At 39.6% G+C, this 15797-nt stretch overlaps 2 protein-coding genes across 2 annotated transcripts; one reads left to right on the top strand and one right to left on the bottom strand.

Moving 5' to 3' along the window:
• Positions 1–3017: 3017 nt before the first annotated feature.
• Positions 3018–6000, bottom strand: sdf2l1 (stromal cell-derived factor 2-like 1). Its single transcript, XM_036526800.1, has 3 exons — positions 5742–6000; positions 4702–4898; positions 3018–3580 (listed from the first exon to the last, which is right to left on the bottom strand). Exons 1-3 carry the CDS (start codon positions 5926–5928, stop codon positions 3302–3304), a joined length of 663 nt encoding a protein of 220 aa, XP_036382693.1. The 5' UTR covers positions 5929–6000; the 3' UTR covers positions 3018–3301.
• A 1783-nt stretch (positions 6001–7783) lies between these two features.
• On the top strand, positions 7784–13523 carry ydjc (YdjC chitooligosaccharide deacetylase homolog). The gene is made up of 6 exons (XM_036526799.1): positions 7784–7851; positions 8554–8732; positions 9053–9212; positions 10736–10835; positions 11379–11556; positions 12324–13523. The coding sequence occupies exons 2-6, from the start codon at positions 8569–8571 to the stop codon at positions 12661–12663; spliced, it is 942 nt and encodes a 313-aa protein (XP_036382692.1). The 5' UTR covers positions 7784–7851; positions 8554–8568; the 3' UTR covers positions 12664–13523.
• The last annotated feature ends 2274 nt before the right edge of the window (positions 13524–15797 follow it).

The following is a 15797-nucleotide window of genomic DNA, read 5'->3' as shown; positions in this document are numbered from 1 at the left end:
TGAAATGTTAGCATAGTTCATAGGGTTTTTGCATTTTGATGTAATGCTGTCCATGTTTCTTTTGCATACCTTACATTATTCATTCAATCCACCTAAAGTCAGTTAATGTTCATATCTGAAGTGTCACCAACTTTAAAAGTTTACATTTTCTTTTAAGGGTAATGTGCATTTTAGCTACCTGTATCAGTCATGAATATAGAATGAATGCACTTCACCTCAACATTATCTAAGTCATATCATTTATTGTCTGATGGATTTTGTTTGCCATACAAGGAGGTTGTGGGAGCCTCTCCAGACTTTCCCTTATCATAGTGCAGTTTATTACTGCTGATTTCTGGAGTGGTTTTCAGACTACTGTAATACTATGATTCTGTTCAATAGGAGTCTGATGGTGTGGTCAAGTAATCAAATGTTTGGTCAGTTTTTAAACAAACAGTTAAACATCTCATAAACTTAAATGTGTGATAGTATGTGAATCACATATTGTATTCCAAGACCAACTTTTTCTAATTTTTTTGATGTTTTCTAGATGGCAAGATGGGATTTACTCTAGAAGAAAGGTTTACCCTAGTGCTGCCTGTGCAATGAACTTAAATACATTCAAGACATAGCTATTATCAACTGTCAGTGGCCTAAAAAGCATAACAAATGACTTCAAGACATTTGTTAACACAAGGTTTGTGAGCAGATAAACTCCAAGTGCATCTAGAAATTTTCTCAAACTACATATACTGTAGTCACATCTTATAAATCTTGTGTAGATGTATATTAAGACTTGATGGTTAATACAAAATGTAGTAGACACAGTATTTCAACCATAAAAAACATACAACTCAACAAAATGTTTTGCTCCATTAACCTTGTGGAACAGTCTTGATGAGTCAGATTGAATAGGTTTCTAATGAGGACAACCCTTGCTGACTTCCCATCATGTGATGACCATTCTGGCATGCAGGCATGAGTTCATTGTAGGTTCTGATCCATATCCAGGAGTTTATGGCTGCAGATGCTTGTGTGGCATCAACTGGCCACATCTTAAGATGGAATCTCTTCCACTTTTCATACATCTTCTTAATAATAGGGTTCTTGAATCAACTAGATCAAATTCCTTAAGATATAATTGCCAATCTCTATAATTGACAACACTCCCAGTGCAAATTTAGGGATATCTTTAATGGTTTGTACAATTTCTTCTTCAGTGATATCTGACTAAATATCTGTGCACATTTCAGGGAAGGGTGAGGGCTTTTACCCACAGGTGTATACACACACACACTCACACACTTTCATAGAGAAAAATAATTAAACACTAATGAAACATTAACCTCCATTTTATTTAGACCATTCATACTGTTAATAGCCCAGATAACCCAAAAATATTGTAAATAGCCTAAAAAGCCCAGAAACCTAACATGGATTTTTACTCTTTCCTCCAGTAGCTGCCAGTTTCCAAACCCAGGATGTTTGGTGGAAAAGCTTATGTGTGGTACACAATGGACATGGGAAGAAACAGGATTTCCAGTCAGATCAGATTCATGTTTTCCATGACTTCTGAAATATAAAATTTCATGATCAATTTTATTGTTGCAACAAAGTCCCACAAAATGTGCTACTTTTAAGATGGAATGGCTGGGAGGAATACTGTTTGAGACATTCAAACTATTTTGTGTCTGTGTGAACATAGTCTTGCAGATGTGCTTGGGAGCTAATACCTGTTACAGTGACTTTTGTTAGTGGAAATACCACAGAAAACACACCATCATTGCTTGACTTGATAGTGAATGACATCAAGCTGGTGACAGATGACAGATGTGTTTGCTAGGCGTAGAGCTCAAAAGAAATATTTACAAGATTTGGAAAATTTTCAGTGGATTGTGGTATTTTTGATCACTTCCCATAACTTTGCAGAAGAGACTTATTTTCAAAGACTGTGGCATACCTGAATAAAGCATTCAGAAATGAGATGGGTAAGAATGAGCACTCTTCATGTATATGAACATGTTAAACATGCTATGGGTGAAACGCCTGAGTAACATATCAAGACTGCTTTGCTGTACAGCTGTGTGGACACAAATAAATTGATTTCCAGGTCAAATTAAGACAAACGTAGTATCTAGCCCATGTGACCCCAAAGAGGTTGGCAGGGACTGTTTGTTGACAAGTCACTTAAATGTACACTTGGCTGATATCTTTATTTGGCCACATTCTGTCCCACCTGTTTTAACCTGGAGTCAGATGGAAATCTAATCTGATACAGAAGCCAGTGTTACAGCTCTCTAACAAAAGTTTTAAAAATAAGGAATGGTGTTGCATTTCAGTCCTCATTTCAGATGCCCTGTGACCATGTCCACACAATAGCCTTATAGGCCACATTTTACAGCAAATGACATCAAATCTGCAGTCCCTTTGTTGTTATGTAAATCATCTCCATGCCAGCTTTCAATACCAACTGTCAACTTTCTCTCTGGTTACTTAGGTCCATACCGGAACTGCAGAACTAAAACCTTGACAGCAGTAATATAATTTCAAATTCTCTGCAGCATTTACACAACTGTATTGAAAAGTTATTGAAAAGATGATGACAGTAATTCTACTGGAAAAAGAAAAAACATTACTTGAGATTCATTTATTCCTGACTATTGATTTGTGAACCATACAAGGCATGATGTTCTGGGTTTGGCTGCCTAAAACACAACAAAAGAATCTTCATTCAATAGCACATGCAAAGTGGGCAGCACAAGTACCACTTACAGATAGGCCAAGAGCCACTGGTAGCCACACCAGAGCCTGGGCTCTGACCAATTGACCAATTATGTCCAATTATAATTCTGTCATCTTTCCAAGAGACATGTATGCAAATAGTTTTTCAGCTTTTTCTCAATTGCAACATTTTGCCCAATTCAAAAAGTGGCAAAAACTGACACTCACATAAATGCATATAAACATTTATGGATATTTAACATAAATGCATCTTAACAGGCTACAACAATACTGTCAAGTTGATTTTCATACCCCCTTCAGTCATTCGTCTACATCTTTGGCTGGAATCAAGAATTAGACACCCAATCGAAATGATTTCTTCTGGAATTATCCTGCTTGTGCTCAAAAAGCCGGAACAAAAAGTGTACAAAAAGTACAGTGCTCCTGAAGAACCCTAAAAATAAATACATATGCAAGATCAACACCATCTGCTTCAAAGGATCAAGCAAACTGGGAAGTAAAGGAGAGTGCACCAAAATGTACAAAAAAAAAGACGGAAGAGAAGTCTCTTCTACAGGAATGGCAGTCTGGTCCATTAGGTTTAGAGTTCATCATGGCGCGGAGCTTCCAAGCTGGGCTGGATGAACACCCCCTCCATGACACGCCAGTAGTTGTGGTGGCTGGGGCTGGACATGCCATGCACTTCCCTCTGTCCTCTGATGGGGTGTCCATACTGCTCTCCAGTCACGCTCAAGAAGACCTCTGTCCCCTTGTGCTTGAAGCGCACCGCCTCGTCCCGCTCCCAGTAGGTTCCGGAGCACTGGACCGTCCACACATCCAGGTCGTCCCCCTCCCCGTTCTCCCCGAATGCACTCACTTCCTGTGGGGGGAGGGGAACAACTCACGATTATTGTGTGGAATTCTGTCCCTGCCCCCCTAAACCAAAATATTAACTCCCTAACTACCTACTTCACCAGATAGGATCACTGTCCCCAGATTTTAACTCTGCCCAAAATCTTCAAAGTCTTTCCTTAGCTCTGAGTTTGAAATGCTGCTGAGCAACACCAGCCTAAACTGAAAGTGCCTGTTAGAGTAGCAGAGAAGCCCTCTTGATGAACCGACGCACCCTTCTGTAGCTCTAAAAATAGCACTCCTGTCATGCCTTGTCATAATGATAAAACAGCATGACCTGAAGAGTGTTTTTGGCAAGCATCCTCAGGTTGTGCCATAAACTTGTTTAGAAAATTCCAGAACAGACTTCTTTTTAAAACAACACGCAACACCAAATTATTTAATTAGCTAATACCATCTGTAAAGACGTATGCATTCACACTTTAAATTGAAATAATAAGTTTGGAGCTGAATTAGAATTGAATTGGTTTGAATTTGTATTGCTTAAATATGTGATAACATCTGAATTTCAGGATCTTAAGTAGAGCAATTTAATGACCAAATCTGAATTTCAGGTTTGGATATCACACCTTTACATTGGGTTTTATGTTTGAAATTCAATCAAAATGTAAGCTATATTCAACTTGTTTATTATATTCAACCTCTCATTGCATTCACTTCCATAAATTCACATTCGAAATTTGAAAATACAGATTTAAAACATGCAAGTGACAGAAAATACTATAAAGTGGAACTATAACAATAACCCACAAGCAAGACTTGACGTGGCTTCTTGTGTCTTATTTCTTTTCTTCTAGCATGTTGCTAGCTAACATTATCACATCGCGCTGTTATCTTGAAGGGATTCCGAGCATCTGTGTTCCATTACTTTTCCTGGCTAACCAATAAATCAGTTTGACATTTTGAATCTGAATTTTCATGATTTGAATTTATGGAAGTGAATCCATTGAGAGGTTCAACCCATAGCTCTCTGGGTTCATGGCTGACTTCTCCTTCGACAAGATAGTTCAGTATAACTGAACTCTTTTAATATGCAGCTTAGTATACTCTATTTCTCCAAAGAGCACAACTCTGGTAGTAACGCATTACCTGGTTATTTGACAGTGGGGAGGAGAAATGATGTGAGTGGAGGTTGCGGCCTGTCTTCATGTGGGTGATTCGGATGGCCTGGCCGCATCGGATGGGCGCCCCCCGCTGGCACGTTGAGTTAGGCTTCTCCCGGATTCGCCAGTAACTATTAGCATCATCCGCAGCCTCCACCCCAGTGACGGACTGCTGCCCACTTCCTGCAAATAAACAGCAGCCACCGGGGCATGCACTGCATCTTTACCACTGTGAACATCAATAGCATCATATACACAGCAGAATCTGCTGAGGTCTGAGATCCCCATTACATAATGACACAATCTCTCTATGGTCATAACTGCCATCAGACAACAAACAGCATTCTTAGATTCAGCGTTGCCAGTATCCATGATGCATATTACAAGCTGTGACTTTATTCTAGCTGGATAATGACCTGTCTAGTAGCAGTACACCTGCATCAACCCCTTGGGACTGGGCTGAACCCAAACAAGTAGAACGGTAAGATATATGATCCATCACCATTTAGGAGCGCCTTCAGGCTTTAAACCGGTTTAACTAGTGATTCCAAATATTCACAGATCTATTCACACTAACACAAATATAAAACAGGGGAGGGAGAACATATTTCCAGCTCCAGTTACCAAAATGCGCAGGTACTGGTCGTGAAGATTTGGTCAATGCAAACCCAAACAATGCATCCACTTAACGAATGCGGGCCATCTGTCCATTTCTTTATTGTACTGGAGCGGATATTATGCTCCCATGCAGCAATTTGTGAAAAACCTGCCCCAAGTTATTATCCATGAACAAATGGACCAAAGGCAAGAGCTAGCGGGCGCATCTATTGCATTGATGAACAAAGTAATGTGGCTGGAAGCTAGCTAGCTACCTAAATTCACCCGAACGGGAATAATATCTTGAAATAATGGTAGAACACAGCGTAATCAGTTAGTCTTGTGTGATGAATACTGGAACAGTAATGTTACCCGACATAAATGTGCCTCATTTATAAAGACGGTAGTAATCGTTGGAAGACACTTTACCTGATCCATATTTGACATCGTGGGAGTGCAGTCTGACGTTGTGCCTTGTATTAAGCAATTTCACTAGGGAACCACAGGTGACATAGCTGACTTCCGTTTCACGACCCTCGCATTGTAGTAAAATACACAACAGCAGGAAGAATTTAAAAAAGACACGCAGGGTAATCTCCTTAACGTAACTCATCATTTAGTGACTCGTTGCTTATCGGTACATGCGGATATTTGTTTAGAGAGGAAGAGTCTGTGAGACACACCGACACGTTCTAGCAGACTGCTGACGTTAACCAATCATAACCTGACAACTCGAAGTATACGGAAGTAGTGTATCCTGCTGATCCTGACTGGTCAAGGCGATTTAAGCGCGGAAGCCATTTGTCTGATTGGCTGAGAATAGACACTCACTTGTTCGTTGGATCCCTCCTGTTCCTTGATGTGAAAATCGATTTGTTCCCAGAAAAGTCACTGAGACGAGTCTGATTTGTTGAGTATAAAACCGGATTCAACCAATTAACTCTCAGCGTTACAGTCATCAAGGGTCGCTGGGCGCATGTTGGGCGATAATCAAAAGAAAACATTATTGATTATTGTATTGTGTTTTATGTCAAACTATGGTTGGTGCAAAACAGCTGGGCATAATTCTGCAAGACATCTGTCAAAATTGAATATTGTCGTACTCTCCCCTTGGGTTTGGCCAAGCCTGCTCATTAACGCTACAATCTATTGCACACGAAAACACATTGATAACCGAGTTTTGTGTGACTGTAACTTTGTTCTGCACTCTTAGAAACTCTAGAAAGCAGTACATTTTCGTGATATTTGCAGTGATTTAAGGTATTTCCACATCCTGCCTGTTTTATTGCAGACATTGGGTGATGTTGATGGGCTCTAGCATCAAGTATCTTTCATAGCATTTTGTCCCAATGGTATGGTATTGATTTCTTTGTTTAACATTTGGCTTACATCCTCAGAATGTCAATGTGTAGCGCAATAAGAATGGAGAAGTTTTGAAAGAACCAAATAGACTTTCACAAGTTCCCCTTGTCTCCTTGAGTATCATGAATTCCCCATTTACAGAAACTGCCAGGAAGGAGTTGGTGCTTGAATTTGATAAGTGTTGAGTGAATAGAACAATCTTCAGAATAAAATAGCCCCTTCAGGATCAGTCTACTCCTGTTACCAGTAGACTGAGCTCTTACCAGAAGGTATACCTGGAACAGTACACATTGGCCCAATCAGCTTCTTGAGGCATAACTTTGTTTTGATTGCTGCAAGACCTATAATGTCAAGTGATTGTTGGAGGCACATGGAATTCTTCATGTCTCAATGCATTCTAAACCTTCCACTGTCATATGTAGAGAGATATCAGGAAAGTATTGTGTCACTGTTGAGTTTTCCATTAAGCTAGCTGCTGTGAAATGGATGCTCTACTTTACAAACGAATGAGTTAATCGGTATAAACTGCAAAACAAACAAAACTGAACGTAGCTATTGTTACAGTTAATTTCTATGGGCTAGCCCTCACCCCATTGTCTTAAATGTGCACTGGCAATGAATAATGGAACAAATACAAATATTTATGTAGTATCGTATATGAGCCGGTATATGTGCTTGTGCATTGGTTAGAAATTATGCAGCCAGGTTTTAATATGTTTGGTTTATGAAGGTTATAAAATGCAGAAGACTTTTGTTAGGCAACACCGGTGTATGCCCTGGAATTCTTACAAGTTGGCAGGCTAATATAACAACATGTCACAAAGATCAACCGTGTGAGCTTCGTACGCTACTGCTCAAGGCTGATCACTGGTGACTGAAGGATTGGGCTGGAGAATTATATCTTTACAGAATGGTACAGTAATTCTCATCTTTTCTGATTATGCACAGAATTATTCGCATAACCTTTTGTGTTGACAGATAATTACAACTTCAGAAAAGAGGGTTTTAAAAAGGTTTTAAAAACCTTTCCCATAAACTTCACTAGAGGGCGTCGAGATCCGGGCACCTAACCAGCTAGCCAACCAATTTTAGTAAGCGTATAAGGAGGGGTCTGTTGCGTTTGCCGAATGTCTGCTGGAGTCTTTTCATTAATGGACAAGCACGTGTATTAAAATGGGTAAGCCATTCGCTTTTCAAATGTCACGAATACTTCTTAACAATGATTTTGTAGACTTTTGTTACACGACTGTGCTGTAAAGCTGACATCACGCTAGTTAGCTAGCCAGCTAGCTAGCTTATTCCTTCAGATTTCAGTCCCTTCTCGAAGCTAACTAGCTACTTCTCTATCAATGAAGGTGAAAAAATAAACACGTTGCGACAGCTGTCATCTTTAAATATCACAGCTATTACCGAAACTAATGAAACATGCATTCTATTCGTCATACGTTTACATACGCGCAGTATGGATGAATCGCGTGTAATATGCTCTTTGGCTGGTTGACAACTGTAATCAGCTGTAACATTTTATGAGCGTACGAGTTAGATTAATTTAAATAAGGGTGGTTTAAGAGTAACAAACTACATCTCAATCCTACATGTTGCAGACACCCGGTAGGTACCCATCTAAGCTAGCTATCCTATTTGCTAAGTTAAAAGCTATTTGGGGATGGCTAGAGTTGTAAAAAAAAATATGGCAACCCTTTTAGTTGGAGATCAGGGTAACGAAGTACTAGCTAGGTGCGTGAGCTTGAATTTAAGTAAACGTGTCTATGTTAATCATTAGGAGACACTTTGCTGTGACGAAAGCACAGTTGGTTTCTGAATGAGGATATGGAAAATGGTGACACTTCTCTCGGTCTCTTTCTGCCGGTAACGTAAGCTGCCGTCAGCGAGAATGCCACAACCCAAAGTCAAGTTGGTGGTGACCGGAGATGATTTTGGGTATTGCCTAAGGAGGAATCGAGGAATAGTGGATTGTTTTCAAGCGGGAGCAATTTCCAATGTTTCGCTTTTGGTCAACGCTAGCTCGGCAAAAGATGCGGCAGACCTGGCAAAACGGTAAGTGTACATGTAGCTATGTAATCTAGCTAATGTTAGCAAGATACTTAGCTTGCTACATTGTTACATAAGTAAGTTTATTGCTAACATATGTTTAAACACCTCAGACACATATGAATTATGTTGGTAATCAGTCCACAAACTTCAGTTAGTCTTTCTCACAGACATTATTCAAAATTCATCTTGAGGTTATTCTTCATGGGCACCTCAGCTGGTGAAGCAAATGACGTGTTAATAAAATGGAAATGTTTATGTGATTAAAAGCTGACTTTACAACATCTGTGATATGTCTGAACGGATATTTACTCTTCCTCTGAAAGGCATCACATGCCCATTGGCCTTCATGCCAACCTTTCAGAGGGTCTACCAGTGTGTCCAAATCTCAGGAGTGGGTCGACTCTCTTGAACGATGATGGATTTTTCCATGGAAAGATGGGGTTCCGCAAGGAGTTACAGAACGGCCAACTAAGCATGTCAGAGGTATGCTAAAGTGACTTCATTTCATACTGTTACCGTTTGCACAAGTTTCTGCAGTGGGGTACAAATTATTTAGCTATCCCCTGCCTGCGATTTACTCTGCACCGTGTTCATGTTAGAGGGTAATCTAAAGATTCTTAACAAATCAGTCCTATTGTTAATACATCAGTTTTTGTTGAATATTTACCTACGGATCATACCATTATGGGTGTGCGTCTGTGGTGGGGGGATTATAAAGTATTTTTATGTTTGAATTTATATCCTGAAATATTCATATTTTGGTACATTAAAACACAGGTTTCCTGAAAATGCACATCACATTAAATTTACAAGGATACTAATGTGTTGGGGCCCATGAAGATCTTTAATGTGATGTCAGGTCCTCTAGATTACAAGCATGTGGAGTGATATTAGAAAGGTAAATGTGTTTATGTTCAGTTTTATCACTGATGAGACAAAAAGCTGGTAACCTAAAAATGACAGTCTAATTAGCTTGTAAACTTTGAAGGAAACATGAGAGGGACAAGGCAAAATGGGTCAAATGTCAGATGGATCCTTGCCAAACAGCATCAGAAATTCCATAAGTGCTGCATCACACCACTGCCTGTTTAAGAATTTAAGGAAGGCAGATATGTCGAGTTGTGGTTTAGAACAACAGCTGCAGTTTGGAGAGAGCTAACACAATAAAGAAATGAGCTCACTTTCTATTGAAAAGTTAAACTTAAGCAAGGAACAAGGAAGCAATGAATGAAACTATAACTGTATGTGACAAAAAACAACAGTGGTTCTCTGCTGCATGTTTGCATACAGAAACCAGAAATATTTTTTTTTTATTATTTGTTAGTGTCACAAAGCTGGAGGATGCTCCTCACAAAAACAGTCAAATTTACAAAGAATAATCAAATAATTTATTTTAAAAATTAACACAAAGCAGCAAAACTAGTCACAGCTCCTAGCCTTGTTGGTCCAGCCAAACAATTAGACAATTACAAATATTATGCATTTGATTGCAATTAATACAGTTCATATTGTCAGTGCTCGGGAAGACAAGAGGAAATCAACTTGATTCAAATGAATGAGCAGTGTGTGTCACAGCTTAGGAGAGAAACCGTATACCAATGTCTTCAAACAACCTGGACACACCCCATGTCATGAATGTGACTGTCTGCAATCTAAAATAGATTGTGCCTGCGGACAGCAGTGTACTGAGAGTAGAAGAGAAAGTGTCACCTGAGCGGTGTCAGTTATCATCATCTTGTTTCAAGTTACAACTTGGAAGGTATCCATGGAAGTAAGGGCACTTGCTAAAAATACGTCACACTGAAGTGAGCCATTACATTGAGAAGAGGAGTGCTGCTATGCAAATATAATCAAACTGGTTTCACAGGAACAATGAATGCAAATGGATGATGAGGTGTGCATGGTGCTTTGAGTGTGTCTGAACCCTTTCAGAGAAAGGGGACAATGCATTGGCAATTTACGATGTGAATGCCAGATTTAATGAATACATTTGCTTGATTGGTCAGGTGGAGTTGGAGCTCCGGGCTCAGGTGAAGTTGTTCTGTGAGCTGACAGGCCACCTGCCCCATCACATGGACGGCCACCAGCATGTGCATGTCCTGCCAGGTAAGGTGGAGGGAGTAGGCCCAGATGGCCCAGTTAACAAAAAAAAAATCAGCTGACCATTTAAGATTCCTCCCACAGTCTTCTGTGCATTTTTTAGGGAAGGCACAAAAATCTGATGACCAAGCAGACACTCAGTGATCACCAACAGCGTGATCACAAAGGAATGTTGCATAATTTAACTTCTTTTTTTTTGGGTGGGGTCAATTTGAAGTAGAAAGAGGACAACATTTTTTGTTTTTGTTTTGATGGATGCTTGTTTGTTGAGAACATATTTGGGCATCTGGTGAAACGTTTCAGTAAGTCAAGCATGGAAATAGGCTTTGAGAGGAGTTTTGGGTAGTAAAGAGGACGTTTCCTTTCAGCTGTCAGAGGACAGCATATGAGTCACTGAGATGTACCCAGTACTTGTAACCTACATATGAATCACTTTCAGCTGATACTGAAATCAGTCGCGTATTTACTAGAACCAGTAATCCTCCAAAAACATTAAAAACCTATTAATGTGACCCAAGTTTGAATACTGTGTTGCTGTCTGTCTGTCAGAGGTGCGAGACATATTTGCACAGGTTCTGTCAGATTATGGAATCCCCTTCACACGGGTTCCAGTGGAGCCGGGGCTGCTGACGTGCCCATGGCTGCCTCCCACACTCCGGGAGTTCTACATGCAGGTGGAGAAGGATGCGAAAGACACTGTTGGTATATTCCGCAGGCATGGTATCAGGTAGGGAGATGACTTGTGGCTAGATTCCATCAGACTGCACCAGCTAATCCCAATCACAGTTAACTCCCAATTATCTGGGTGCACACTACCATTTTTGCAGATTAATTAGTGCTGGTGGTCAAAAATGTAAGGATTCACATTTACATTCATTTCTAAAACATTCAGTTTTTCCTCTTTTTATATATTGAAGGCCAGGATCAGCTCACCAGATATTTAAACAGACATAATTAAAGAGGGACGTAGCAAATTATACTCATTAAAATGGTAACATGGTAACCACTAGCTAGCTACCCTTAACTAAATAGATATATGGCAAAATTCATTCAGTGCTGTGAGTTGTGTTGTGTTAAATTCAGGATGCAAATTAAGGTCTTTATAAGGTCTGTATGCAGTATTTAACTATATAGGTCACATGCTCACCAGCTAGTAATTCGTTTTAAATGTCTAATGTTAAAAGTTAATTTTATATGTCAAAAAATAATATTTACCAGATTATTTACATCTTCAATCATCTGTGTAACAGCTCACCTCCATTAGCACTGATAAGTAGTTCACTGTAATGCTAGGAAGAAGCTTACAAGCCCAGCTAACAGATACATTTCCTGTGGTTATACATTGCAACAAAGCTGAGAGGGTCCTGTATGTTTAAATGTTACATGGAAGAATTCCTAACACTGAATTCTGTTTTTGGGATGGAGTTGGTCAGTTGGCCCATCTATGCATCTCAGCCCAGCAAGTGAAACTTTCTTCCACTGTTTGTATTACAGGTGGCCTGATGCGTACCTGGGCCTCACAACCATGGGTAACAACATGTCAATCGCTAACATCAAAAGGGCCATAGGCAACGCCCTGGATGCAGTGTCCTCCCGGGAAGGCGAGGTAACCCGTGACTGCGAGGCACCCGCTGTAGACCAGCCCATCACCATGGAGCTGATGGTGCACCCAGGGTACCCCAGCGATCCCCAGCAGGGAGGCTGTGGCCAGGGGCCTGACGACTTCTCTCAGTCTTCGGACCGGCAGCACGAGCTCGACACCCTGACGGACCCCCGGCTGCTGGCTTTCTACAAGCAGGAAAGAATCCAGCTGTGTGCTTTTAAAGACTTCTGAACTGGCCTTGCAAAGGACACCACAGGAGAGGGGAGGCTGCTGCTTCACCCCTCTCTGCCTACAAGGCCCTTTCAGAATGCTGCTGTTGAGATCCTCCGCAACTACAACACTTCCAGCAAGTTGCTTCACCAGGCAGCCTTTTTTATAGAAAGCAAGCACATGGGAAATTTGTCATGCAGAGAAAAGGATATGAAGAACATGACCTTTTTAACAACCCAAAACCAGATGCATTTTACTCACGGGTATTTCAAAACCACCAGTGTTGTCGAGAACAAACCTGCCATGTAATCCACACACGCTAATTGAACGTGTTTTTGAAATGCAAATGTACATTTGAAATTACAGTAGGTTAGCATATTGTATCTATTTTCTTAATGTATTTATGGAAAGTTGATTTGTAATTGTTGTAATTCTTGAGAGGAACTTATTTTTTTTAAATAAACATTATAGCTTGTACTGAAAATACAGCCATATTTTAAAAAGGGAACATATTCATTTTGGAAAGCAAAAAACAATGCAAGTCTCCTCTATTTCTTGACTTACAGATTGTATTACATCAGATTTACAGTTTTAGCACTCTAAATTGAGTTTTTTACACAATATACTCTACTTACCCATAGAGAAAACAGCCATAAAATATTAAAACCAACTTAGTTGTAACAAATAGAAGCCTTACTGATGCCATGTTCCATCTACTGTGCAGTCAGAATGAATAAACTTGACAGCAATTTTCTACTGATTGCCTTAAGTGTCTTTTAAATGGGATTTTTTACAGGGGGGGGGGGGGTATTTTGTTTTGTCTGATTAAAAGTTTGATAAAAAACTTACACAATAACCAAGTGAAAATGACTGCAGGAACAATGACGACACAGTCCAGCTAGTGGATCTCTGCCCTTGGTGGACACATACAGCAAGGTGAAGCTGTACTCTCTTCTGTAATTACTTGTCACTTCCTGTTGGCAGATGCTCCAGGAAGTAATATGCATTAAACATCCTTTAAACAAGTTCACCCTTGTTTCCAGGCCATGATTTTGCAAAAAACATCATCTTCAGTTTGCTTATTCACATATGACACACAACACTCAGCATTTGGTTCAAGTCAGATTTTAATAGGTTGCAGATATTGAAGACTGAGTTTTTAAGGTCTGGTCGAATCACCTCCAGAGCCTGCATTTCTGAATATGCTGTCCCCCAGTGGTAGCTCTATGTAAGACACACGTTTTCAAAAAACAAGTTAATTGGACCCACCTATCCCTAGAGAAATGCCTTGACAGTTTCTATACAGCAGTCTTAGCTCCATACTTTGGCCAGGTTGATCTCATTTTGATAGCCTTTGATTAAAACACTGATATTTAAGTAAAAAGTATGTACACAGATACCATTTATATGAATGGAGCAGAAAAAAACTAAATGTAGGTCTGCAATTCTTTTACGTTTTTGTTCCTTGACAGCTTGAATAAGGCAATACTCCTACTCTGGAGAAAAAATGCATTTCACCTAAGGGGTAACTGATCAAGATTGAATTTACATTTGCTGGGGCCCACCCCCTTCCAACTGTTATAAGACAGAAATATTTTTGAATTTTTGATGACGTGATGTAAAGCAAAGCAATAGAAACGTGCACGTGATGAGAGAAGTCTGCTTTAGCCGAGGCAGAACGTAAACAAAAGGTGTGGGGGGAAAACTGCTTTTCGCTGTGCTGCACGTTACTCAAAAGTGTTGCTAAAACAAATCTGATTGCTGCAAATTCCCCACCATTTTGGATCACTATTGTACACTTCGCCTGTGAAAAAACCAAGCTGTTGAGACCCAATGCAGATCCAAAAAGGCAGCAAAAATGCAACCTTCACAGCAGAGAGAAAGTCGGCTCTCTGACGCCTCCATTGTAAGACAGACCAAAGACGGCAACAGGACTTGACCTGACACTACATGGCCATCTGCCTCCTGTGTGGCCTTGATGCCATTTCCAAATTCTAATCTGAGTGGTTCCAGAAACGATAACCATCTGGGTTACAGATGACAGTTGTGTATGAGCCCCCTTTGAGGAAACCCCCCTGCTATCTGCACTTTATGAATGCACCCAAACCAATCTAAAAAAAAGTGCCAAACGCCAATACCTTCACCAGCACAAGGTTAAATGGTTAGCCTGCTTTATTATCAAATTTGGGGCTAAATTACAGAATTACACTCAATTTACAGTCACTTTTTTCCAGAACAAATGCCTTTGCAACCCATCCCAGCCACTAAGTCTCAGCTCAGCACTTTTCTATCTGACATCTGTCAGGTTTATTTCCAAAGCCAAATTCAGTCTACATTAGAGCTGGTTCCTACTGCTAGCTCTGATTGGATGGGTAGTTATGTATGCAGAAATGTATACATACATATTTATAAAACTGTAAATGGAAAAAGTAATCAACTTCTAAGAGAAAGCAATTTTCTATTCAAACAAAAAATGCAGGTGTTGCATAAAAAAGTTATGGGGGGGGTCAGTGAAAAAGAAAATTGGCCATGTGCATAAGCACTCAAATGTAGATTTAAGAGTATTCACATGCATTCCAAATCAATAAATATATTAGTGACATATGCACTTGGAGACAAAAAATAAATAAAACTGCTTAACCATTAAATATACAACTGTCACCTGTCTTGTCACACTAGAGTTGTGACAGTACATTAAGATGCTCTGCTACCTATGATGCACAATTCCTAATGTAAATTATGCTGGGGGTTATAGATCAAGCATGCATTTCTACTTGTGTTAAGAGTGATTATTTGAATTGCATCTTTAAGTAAAAAATATATATGTATATACTGACTAGTTCTGTGAATTTACTTTCTACATCTAGGTCACATTGGAGTTACAAAAGGGGAGGGGTTATCATTCATTTCCCTGCTGAAATGTGGTTTTGCTTTCAAAGCATAATTGTTTTTTTTTATATCATTAATGCCACATCGTGTTAAGAACACAACTGGAGAAGTTTTACAGTTTGGGTGATGGTAGCCAATTCAAGGCAAAAAAAAAAAAACAAAAACAAAAAACAAAAAAAAAAAACAGAAATACTTCCTTGAAAATCCATACAAGAAAGCATTTGACACATTCCAAAAAAGAGAATCTTTTACATAATTATTTTCAA

The sequence above is a fragment of the Megalops cyprinoides genome, chromosome 4 (genome assembly GCF_013368585.1).
Source record: "Megalops cyprinoides isolate fMegCyp1 chromosome 4, fMegCyp1.pri, whole genome shotgun sequence".
Classification (NCBI taxonomy): Eukaryota; Metazoa; Chordata; class Actinopteri; order Elopiformes; family Megalopidae; genus Megalops; species Megalops cyprinoides.
Note: the sequence above shows the minus strand (reverse complement) of the source record. Positions and strands in the feature narration are given on the sequence as shown.